The 10409-nt window shown below is 43.3% G+C and overlaps 1 protein-coding gene across 2 annotated transcripts; it reads left to right on the top strand.

Annotated features, from left to right (window-relative positions):
- The first annotated feature begins 1073 nt into the window (after window positions 1-1073).
- On the top strand, window positions 1074-10409 carry Glrx2 (glutaredoxin 2). 2 transcript variants are annotated; one of them, XM_048430991.3, is made up of 4 exons: window positions 1074-1199; window positions 4953-5016; window positions 8819-8995; window positions 10144-10409. In XM_048430991.3, exons 2-4 carry the CDS (start codon window positions 4954-4956, stop codon window positions 10273-10275), a joined length of 372 nt encoding a protein of 123 aa, XP_048286948.3. In that variant the 5' UTR covers window positions 1074-1199; window position 4953; the 3' UTR covers window positions 10276-10409. The 2 variants fall into 2 exon arrangements, with proteins under 2 accessions (XP_048286948.3, XP_048286947.3); XM_048430990.3 differs by lacking the exon at window positions 1074-1199 and adding an exon at window positions 1360-1523.

The following is a 10409-nucleotide window of genomic DNA, read 5'->3' as shown; positions in this document are numbered from 1 at the left end:
TTTGGTCCTGGAGATGGTTTCTCTGTGAAGCCCTCACTGTCCTGGAACTCTCTCTGTAGACCAGGCTGACTTTGAACTCACAGAGATCTGCTTGTCTCTGCCTCCTGAGTGCTGGAATTAAAGTCATGAGCCACCACCGCCTGGCTGCTTCTGAGAATCATTAAAAGAGCAAATGCCCACTAAAAATCCCATCTATACAATGTTAACTTGTGCAAGAGGCACGGCTGCACATGTTATCTCAGTGTCTTAGAGATTGGGACAGCAGGAAGACAAATTTGAGGGCAGCCTGGGACTAAACAGTGTATCTCTGGAGAGAAAAGGGAAGGCAATTATGTTGTATTACATTGTTTCACTTAATTGAGACAAAAGGTAAAATTGTACTACAAAAGTTCTACTCCAAAACAAAAAAACACTACAGCCTTACTAAGTAATTATCGCTTGGTAAAATAAAAACTCTAAAATTATAGATCTCAAACTTTAAAGACTTATGAAAAAAATGTTTTGTCCATCCATGAGAGGTATTTGTTTTTGCAGCTAACTTTCATTTTTTTATGAATTAATGAAATATAGACCAAGGGAGGTTAAAAGAAAGAACTATCATAAACAGAAGTTCTAATTTTGTACTTTGATCATGGGATCAGCATGAGGGTTCAGTAAAGGTATGGATAGTTGCAACAGCTTAGAACAATTTATAATTGTTACCATTTGACCTGTGGCTTTAACAGTTTCAGCGTCCTCTGTAAGTAAAAGGCTGAGTGACCCTACATTTGTGAAGAGACGCACAAAGGGCTATTATTACCATCTCTGGGTGGCTTGGGCAGTCATCAGGAGCTGTGGCAGTCATGACTGTCAAAGCCATGATGAAGTATCTCTGGGCTGGTTCGTTTCCCAATTTCAGTTAATCTTAAAAACATCTTCTGAAAGAAAGTTCAACATTGGATTGCCTTTGTCTTTTACTTTCTAAGTGTAAAATCCTACCTCCCTTTGAGTTCTTATCAATAACTTAACTTTAAGATGACATTCCAGCCCTTCTTTCACATCACAAACCTGTCCGACAGGAGGCGGTGACTGAACTACCACCCACAGGTGAACAACTCCACCTTGCCTGGACTCATTTCCACGCAGCCTTTCTCAACCCTGAATGCCGGCGTGTGGGGCTCGGGAGAACTCGGCAGAGATCGGAAGAACTCGGCGAGCAGGTGAGCGCCTCGCTCTTCGGCCGAGGCTGCGGACCGGCAGGCTCGGGGGCGCGCGGGCTCGGGGGCGCGCGGGGAGGCGGGGAGGCGGGAAGGACGGCGGCTCCCCGAGCCCGGCGGTGACGCGGGCAGCCCGGCGGGGCGGGGCGAGACTGCGGGAGGGGCGGACTCCCGGCATCGTGGTGGGGCTCATCGGCTGCTCTCCCCGCAGCAGCCGGGACGCTTGGCCATGTCCTGGCGCAGCGCGAGTTCGGTGGGGAGGCGACTGGTGGCGAGCGGGAGCAGCTTGGCTTGGCGGCGCAGCGCGGCTGGAGCTGCGGGCTCGGGGTACGCGGAGGGGTGGGCTTGCGTGGCCCGTGGGACCCTGCGGTAGTGTTAGTGTGGACCTTCCCCGGGAGCCCGAGCCGGATTTGGGGGACAAATACCAGACGCCCTAGTTGGAGCTTCACATACCCAGCTTTAGCTCAGTGTACACCCGGGCGATCATGAACAGGTCTTCCCTGCTGTGGGAATTTATTTACCCAGTCGCTCTTGTTTTGATGCTACCTCTTGGCTGTCCTGTCGCAGGAAGTGAACATGACTGTTGCTTCTTAATGGCCAAGGTTTTGCAGCTAGTAACTCTGGATCCTGTAGATGTGGTTTCTGACTTGATGGCAGTGTTACTTTCCTGGGCTTTCCCCCTTGGCATACCCTGGCCTGACACACCAGCTGTGTCAGGTTTGGCCTAGGCCGATGTCAAGACATCTCAGTACCGGCTAATGCGCTTCCATTCCTCCACTGTCTTCCAGAGACTTCCCTCTGAAAGCGCCAATCGCGTGACGTTAAGTTGTTGACAGGTCCTTAGAACTATTTCCTATTGGATATATCGGGGTATATCCTGCTTTACCCATCTACCACCTCTTAGTAGGTGTTCCGTAAACGGAGCATGACGAGTTAGTTGGTGCTGGACCAGTATTGAGGCAAAGTGTTTATTTTGCATTTACTCGGTGCCTGCCCCATTCTTTAATAGGGCAACTAGAAACTGATAGGACTGCCTCAAGAAAGATAGGGGTACCTTTTTGGAACTTTTTCTCTGGCAGGGAAGGGAGTAATACTTCAGAATATGCTTGCTTGGCCCTGTCATTTTCTTAGAAAAGTTCATTTGCTGTAAACGCTGCCTAGGTTTGAGGAGGAGGCAAATGCTAGATTAGAGATGAAAACAAAACAAAACAAAAACTGTTTTTCAAGGTTGAAAACCCCAAATAGACTGGATTTGATGCCATCCAGCGCTCTTCCGGGCCAAGGCCATCTATTTTCCCTACTGCTTTGGACTTAAGAAACTCAGCCAGCTTTTTCTTTTTCTTTTCTTTTTCTCAATGGTGCCTCCTCCAAATAGGACAGTCTTTCTGAGCCCCTCGCTTGCTCCTACCTTCTCTCTATCTGGTGTAGGCACACGCATGCTTTTGTTTTCGAGGTTTCCTTGTCAACCTGTTGGGGATCAATGAGAAACGCGCGTTTAGTTGCAGTGATTTTTGTCTCTAACTCATCTTTGTTATAATGATGCTTGTTGCAACTTATTTGAAGTTATCCAGAATGACTGTGCAGAGCAGAAATTCATCGTCCAGGGGCCCCATGCATGGGAAAAGAGCATTTAATGGAGTTCACTCAAACACAGAACTATGATTTAAGAAATGCTTTGGTTGGCTGGAGAGATGGCTTAGAGGTTAAGAGCATTGCCTGCTCTTCCAAAGGTCCTGAGTTCAATTCCCAGCAACCACATGGTGACTCACAACCACCTGTAATGGGGTCTGGTGCCCTCTTCTGGCCTGCAGACATACATACAGACAGAATATTGTATACATAATAAATAAATATAAAATAAAATAAAATCGTAAAAAAAAGAAATGCTTTAGTTGACTGGGGCCTTTAATTTTTAAATTTAAAATACCTACTTTTATACTTAAACATGATTAAAGTTTCTATAAATATATCCACAAGGAATGAATTGCTTTTGTGAAAGGAGACATTTTTCTTTAATCCTAAGTATATTTTAAAGCTGGGCATGGTGATGCAGACCTTTAATTGGGAGGCAGAGGCACGAGGATCTCTGAGTTCCAAGTCAGCATGGTCTACATGGAGAGACCCTATCTCAAAACAAAAAACAAAAACTCCCAAAACAAACAACAAACAAAAATCTTACAACAAAAAAATATTTTTAAAAACCATTTGTAGCCATGTGTGGTGACACACATCTTTAACCCTAGCACTTGGAAGGCAGAGGTCAGTGGATCTCTGTGTTCAAAGCCAGCCTGGTCTACAAAGCAAGTTCCAGGACAGCTAGGGGGTACCCAGAGAAACCTTATCTCAAAAAACAAACAAAAAGATATTAGAAATCTTTAAATTCTGTATCTCACCCTAACTCCTTAGATATTTGAGCAGTTCTCCTTTGCAGCACCTGCCTAATGAATGTTTTTGAGAGGTTAGTAGTTTACATTATGTCTAATTTGCTCCAGGAGTGTGGTCAGATCTTGCTAACTGATCAAGAAAAATGAGTGAATGGGGGAGATTCTAGACTCCGTGGAAAGACTTGATGATGATTGTCCATCCATCCATCCATCCATCCATCCACCCGTCCGCCCGCCCATCCATCCATCCATCCATCCATCCATCCATCCATCCATCCATCCATCCATCCATCCATCCATCCATCCATCTTCCATCTCTGTCTACCTACCTATCTACCCATCCACCTGTCTATCTGTTTGAGACTGGGTCTCTTTCCATGATCCTGGCTGTTCTGGAACTCACCGTGTCCAGGCAGGCCTCCACTCACAGAGCTCCACTGCTTCTGCGTTCCAAGTGCTGGGATCAAAGGTGTACGCCACCACACCTGACTCAAGTACTTCTTTTTTTCAGCTCTAGGTTTTGGATAACAAATGCTGAGGTAATGTGGGTCCCCATATTCAGGAATAAATAATCATGTCAAATATTATTGACATTTACTGTGTGTAAGATATGGTTCTGCTCTCTGTATATATATATCAGCTCATTTAATCTCCACAACCCCCTTTAAGTGGGAGTCATCATTTTTCCTACTTGGTGGATGGAAAAACTGGGAACTATAGGATTAATGCATTGAAAACCTTTATTCCCTTAGTCTTTGTAGGCTATTTGCTTCACAGTGTCCACGAAGGTTTTGTATATTTAAAAGTTATTGTTTTATTTTTACGTATGTGTGTTTATATGAGTGTATGATGCAGCTGTGCATGCTTGAAGAGACCAGAAGCGGGCGTCAGATCTCTTAAAGCTAGATTTCCAGCTTGTTGGTTATGAGCAAGGTGGATATGGTTTCTGGGAACTGAAGTTGGGTCTTCTGCAAGAGCAACGAATGCTCTTAATTGCTGAGTCATCTCTCCAGGTCCTGCCCAACCCCACACCATTTTGTATGTTTTCAGAAGAAATTCAAAACACATTTTATTGCCAGCCATCAGGTCTTCATTAGGGCAGAGTATCTGGTTTTTAGTGATTATGAATTTACTTATGAATAAGACTGTATTCAACTTTTGACGTAGAGATTGGTTTTATCAGGTAAAATTTATTGAAAGGCTGCTTAGATAAGCAACGGTTCCTGTTGGTGTTAGCAGACAAATACTTTATTTGGTGCGGATGCAGCTTTTTCCTGCTGTGTGTATTTGGATATCCTTGTATTGAAGGTTGTCTTCCATTGGAACCAAGGGGGCACCTCACTCGCTGAGCTGGTCTTTTCCTTTGTTTTAGGATGGGAAACGGCACGTCCTCATCTGTAGGGAAGTCAGCATCTACGCCTGTGAACCAGATCCAAGTGAGTGATGGGGGCGATGGAGGGAGAAGAACTGTCTCACACACTTAACACACTAACTCTGTGTCAAGGCTTGATCTAGTTTGGGAAATAATTACTAAATTCATATTTATTTTAAAAATTGCAATCAAAATTATCCTTATGACAAGTCCTAGGTCATTTTTTTTTCTTAAAATTTCTGGTTTCTTCTTTCCTCTTGTGTGAGAATGTGGTTTATGTGTGTGTGCTATGCACATGCCTGTATGCATGTGTGGAGGCCAGAGCAGGGATGTCTAATATCCTGTTCTAGCGTTATCTGCCGCTGCCTTATTCCTTTGAGATCGCCTCTCTCACCGAATGTGGAGTTAGGCTGGTGGTCATTAGCCTAACTAGTTAGGGGTCAAGAGCCCCACCCAGCAATTCTGTCTCTGTCTTCCCTCTCACCCCCCACCTCCCATGCTGGGACTCCAGGGCTGTATGCGGCCACTGATGGCTCTTCTCATGCATGCTGGGATCTGAACTCAGGTCCTCATGACTGTGCAGGGAGCACTCTTACCTACAGAGCCGTCTTTCTAAACCTTCGCCCCTGACATTTTCGTACCAACAGTTCTGGAGAGTGAATCTAGGCTGTCCTGAACTCTCAGACAAATTTCTACGATCAAGCTTCCTCTCTCTTCATCATGTCACTTCTGTTGATGAGCGTCTTCCTGAGTTGCCTCGGCTAGCTGTGTCAACTGTTCTAACTCAGACTACTTTTGAACTTGCAGTGTTGCCTCGACTTCCGCATAGCTAGCTGGTATTACAGGTCTGTCATGTCCGGCCTGGATGAAATTTCTTCTTCTTCTTTTTTTTTAAGTTTCCATTTTATTTTACGCAAAAATATATTTAATAGCTTGTCATATAAAATGAAACATAAAATGTTATCAGTAAGACAAAATCACTTCTAATGGAGTGCTTATATGTAGGAAAACTAAAGTCCGTTCATATTCGCAACACTTGCAAGCACAGCTGAAAAGCTATGAAACGTATATCATTTTAGATTTACCGCTGGAGGTTCCATAAATTTATCTTAATCAAGTGTTCGGTGCTAATTATGAAGAACTGTTAAGTCAAAAGCAACAACAATGGTAGGGAATGACCTGTTTCTATACCTTTACAACAAGTACTTCTCTAAGATAGTAAAGGCAATATAAAATTTACTTAAGCGACCAAGATTTCTTACTGAATCCCTGATTGTCATTTTTGGCAACTTAGTCCAGCCTGGTGCAAGGCAGTGTGCTGTGTGGTTAGGAGGTTTGTGCTGTGTCTCATCAGAGCCTTGCTAACTGGAGGTATGTGCTCCGGCTCCTAGTAAGTAAGGAAACACTATTGGCAACAGTTGCCCACCTTCCCCATGTAGCCTAAGACCTTGTGTTTAAATGTATCTCTGAAAGGCTCTATCACCCTTTCAAAGGTGTTCCTTCTATTAGGGAGGAAGGGGAGTAGATGACCACATACATCATATATAAGTTCATCTCCATAAAGTTTCCAAGTCCCATTTTGTATTTTGAACTACACCCATGGTAATGGTCAGATCATCTTATTCCAGAAAAGACTTCACACTGCAGTAAGCAACCTTTCAAAAATGTGCTTGCGCCTTCTTCCTCTTTCTGAAATTCATTTATTCTTAATGAAATCCATCTCTGAGGTTGAAATTTTTATTTATTTTTCATCATGCCCGCTCTAAGACTGTTGATACCTAAGAGTCAGCGGTTCAGAGCCAGGGTTGTTGTGTGGTTTTGGCATGGGCAGCTGTTTAACGGCTTTCTGCCCTAACACAGAACCTACTGAGCAATAATTACCCATAAAATTATTCTCTAAGGGATACTATACATGATTATAGTCTCTTGTTTCTTTCTTTTGCTGCCAGTCTTAATTAATTCTGCCTCAGGAAATCTGTGTTAAGCTGGATGTGGTGCCACCACTTGCCTGTCATCCTAGGACTTGGGAAGCTGAAGCAAGAGGAGAGAAAATTCCAGGCACCTTTAGACAATACATCTGAGATCCCTCTTTCTAAGCAAAATGAAAACAAAAACAAAGCCCACAGAATTCCTCCTATATATCTTTTTTTCTTTTCTTCAAGCCCATGAGGCATATCTTTTTTTGTCTTCCTCATTATCTTCTACATGTATTTTGTTACTGCTTTCGACTGAGTGTGTAGCTCAGTGGTTGGGCAAGAGCCTAGCATGCATATATGAGGTCCTGGGCTTTGTGCCCCAGCAGTGCACAGAATGAATCTGAGTTTGTCTTAGTTAACCTCACTGTCTTTTGAATACAGCAGCAATGTGAGAAACTTCTTGTGCGAGATATTCTCTATTTTAAAATACAAAGACAGCACCCTGAAACATTCAGTAAGGATGAGCTTGAACGAAAATGCGGAGTGTTTGCGAGACCCCTGGCACTATCATCTTGAGGTCCACTCACTTTGGAATCTCTTTCTTAGGGCTTCTGTGCCACGGGAGCACTCAGTGTGCTCATTGCTTCAAGTCTAAATGAGAGGCTCAGTGTGCCTCTAGCCTAAATAGCATGGTAGAAGGAAGATTACTGGCTTTGGGTGTGATGTGGAGTTTGAGGAAAGTACAAGGACCCTCTCAGCCTCAGTTTTGTTATCTGTAAAACTGATTCATCAGGGCAGAATACTGTCTGGTGTGGTTCATTTTCCTGTGACAGAATTTTAAATACTTAGTAAGCAGGAGAAAGAACATAAAGTGGACCAACCTGCCCACATCTAGGAGATGATACAGGAGCCCTTGACCCCTCAGGGTGCCTATAAGTTCTGAAGCACTTTGTCTGGGCATTGCACTTTGTGTCTTTGTCTTCATCTTGAAGTCCCTGATTATGCTTTGCCATGTAAGAACCACCCAGACAGGTGCTCAGGAGCCAGACTTGTCCATTGAAAACCTGTGTGGATACCAGTGCTGTCTGCTGAACTTGTCGAAAGGACTTGGACATCCAGATAAAGAACATCAGAAAACTTCATAGGCTCTGCAGACACATCCCAAAGCCCAGGCACTGAAGGCCTGGAGAACACTGCAACCCAGGCTGTTATCGCAGTCACTTTGAAAATTGCTTATGATTTCAGCTTCAAACCAGCGAACAAGCTCTTCTGGAAGTACCTTTTCCAGGATCAGCTGGAAGGCATAGTGTTCATAGTTTACGTCTTTTACTGGACAGAAACGGGGAAGTGAGCAACATGTTGTTCACACCTGGGGATGCTGTGCGTTTTAAGGAGAACGGACACATTCTGAAAGTCATCAGCAGTAAGCAGCAAACACCTCTTAAACATTTGAGAAGTATGACATAGATTAAGTACCTGGACTCTAGGGCTGGATTTACCTGGACTCATTTGTTTATTGATCGAGGACAGCTGTTACTTACCTGTCTTCCCCTATGCCTCAGTTTCTTCCCCTGTGCAGTTTAAATAACACAGCATGGACCTACATTAAGATTACAGTGAAGTTGAAATGACCGTATGACATCGGGAATATGCAGGAGTGTTTGCTGCATAAGAATTGGTTCTCACTGGTATTTGTTCTGGATACTACTCTCAGGCACGGTTTGGATACATTTTTGTTTCTAACGGCCAGCTTTTGGAATAAATCATATCCGCAGGTATTATTATAATATCTAGTAATATTATAATAGATACCATAGAGAGATGATAGGAACTTAGTTGGAGCACAGAGTTGTGCTCTGCACTCCAAAATCAAATTCCTTCCACTACTTATGATTTCATTACAAAAGGCAATATCTAAGATGAGAATGTTTTACTTCTTTTTCCTTTCAGGAAACAATCTCTAACAATTGTGTGGTGATTTTCTCAAAAACATCCTGTTCCTACTGTTCAATGGCCAAAAAGATTTTCCACGACATGAATGTCCACTATAAAGCTGTAGAATTGGATATGCTGGAATATGGTCACCAGTTTCAAGATGCCCTCCATAAGATGACTGGAGAAAGAAGTGTGAGTGTACCCTCAGCCCTGCTGCTCCTTGCAGTGAGCTGGTGGCATGCCAGTCCCTGGACACTAGACTTTCCTGCTAGAAAAAGCAAACCTGGCATTTCTGTGGATCTCACGTTGATAAAGAAATGGTAGATGTACAAAGAAACCAGGCTCATAGAATAGGAAATGGCATAGTTCATTTTAACTTTTATGTTTACCGTGTGTGTGTGTGTGTGTGTGTGTGTGTGTGTGTGTGTGTGTGTGTGAGAGAGAGAGAGAGAGAGAGAGAGAGAGAGAGAGAGAGAGAGAGAGGGAGGATGGGGGATGGATGGATGAGGTACCTAATGGTGTCATGAGTGCATGTCTGTGGAATATTAAGGTCCTTCTGGAGGTCTTTGCAAGGTAAAATCATCCTTCCCCTCTTGGACAGAACAGACTGCTATCAGTTTCCGACCTCCTGTGCTTATCTGTGCTTAGTACTCATTGTTCTAGCCTCTGGGAGTTTTTATCTTTTCATGATATGAATAGTCAGAAAAATATTCATTGTTGCTACTATCCTTGTTTAAAGGCTTGTAGAAGACATTGGTAAACATGTAGAAAGGAACCATTCGAACATTATTAATACTTAACTAGCTTTGCCTCCATCGCTCCCTCCTCCCTTTCTGCTCAAGGACAGTTTTATTAGAGTTTAAAAGACAAACTCCTGGGTCAGACATGCTGAAAACCTCAGTAGTTGCCTGAAGGAGAAGAACAGAGGAGGAAAGGAAACAAAGCCACGTTGTTTAAGCCAGCACAGAGGTCAGACACATGGGAGACAAGCAGCCATAGGTGGGAAAGGAGGGAAGCCCAAAGTGTCAGAAGAAAGTGTACTTAGGATCAGGCCTAAAGAAAGAGACAGAAAAAAGAAAAGTTGAGCCTTTCTCAGTCCCCCGAAGTCAGGCAGACCCCGCTGAACCTCATGGTGGTTCATAGTGCCTGTCTTATTTTGTGTTTTAAAATTAATGTGGTGTGTAGAAGGAAGGGCTTTAGAATTAGATTGTTGTGGATTTAAACCTGACCTCTTTTACTATTGTGACTTTGGGCAAATTACTTTTCCTTATTTCTCTCCAAACTTGAACTGGTTCTGACCCTTATGATTAGGCCTCATTTAATTTTTGCTTATTCAACAGGTTCCAAGAATATTTGTCAACGGAACATTTATCGGAGGTGCAATGGACACTCACAGGCTTCACAAAGAAGGGAAATTGCTGCCACTGGTTCATCAATGTAATTTAAAAAAAAAGCAAGAAGAAAGAAGTTGAATGACTCGGTCGCTGTAGCCAGTAAAGTGTTAGTTAATGCAATCCCACACTTTAATTGTTTGAGGATGTTTTAATTGAGAATTGCCTTCATAAGGATGATTTAAAATAATGAATAAATTGCCATGGACCCCCCA

This window comes from Myodes glareolus, chromosome 5 (genome assembly GCF_982192425.1).
Source record: "Myodes glareolus chromosome 5, mMyoGla1.1, whole genome shotgun sequence".
NCBI classification, from domain to species: Eukaryota; Metazoa; Chordata; class Mammalia; order Rodentia; family Cricetidae; genus Myodes; species Myodes glareolus.
This window is presented reverse-complemented; position numbering and strand designations above follow the sequence as displayed.

What these genes read in the sequence shown, in the direction of transcription:
- Glrx2 (XM_048430990.3), top strand. Translation starts at nt 1,426, where the DNA reads ATGTCCTGGCGCAGCGCGAGTTCGGTGGGGAGGCGACTGGTGGCGAGC. An exon ending in GCTGGAGCTGCGGGCTCGGG is followed by an intron (nt 1,524 to 4,952) that starts GTACGCGGAGGG and finishes CCTTTGTTTTAG; the next exon opens with GATGGGAAACGGCACGTCCT. An exon ending in CGCCTGTGAACCAGATCCAA is followed by an intron (nt 5,017 to 8,818) that starts GTGAGTGATGGG and finishes TTTTCCTTTCAG; the next exon opens with GAAACAATCTCTAACAATTG.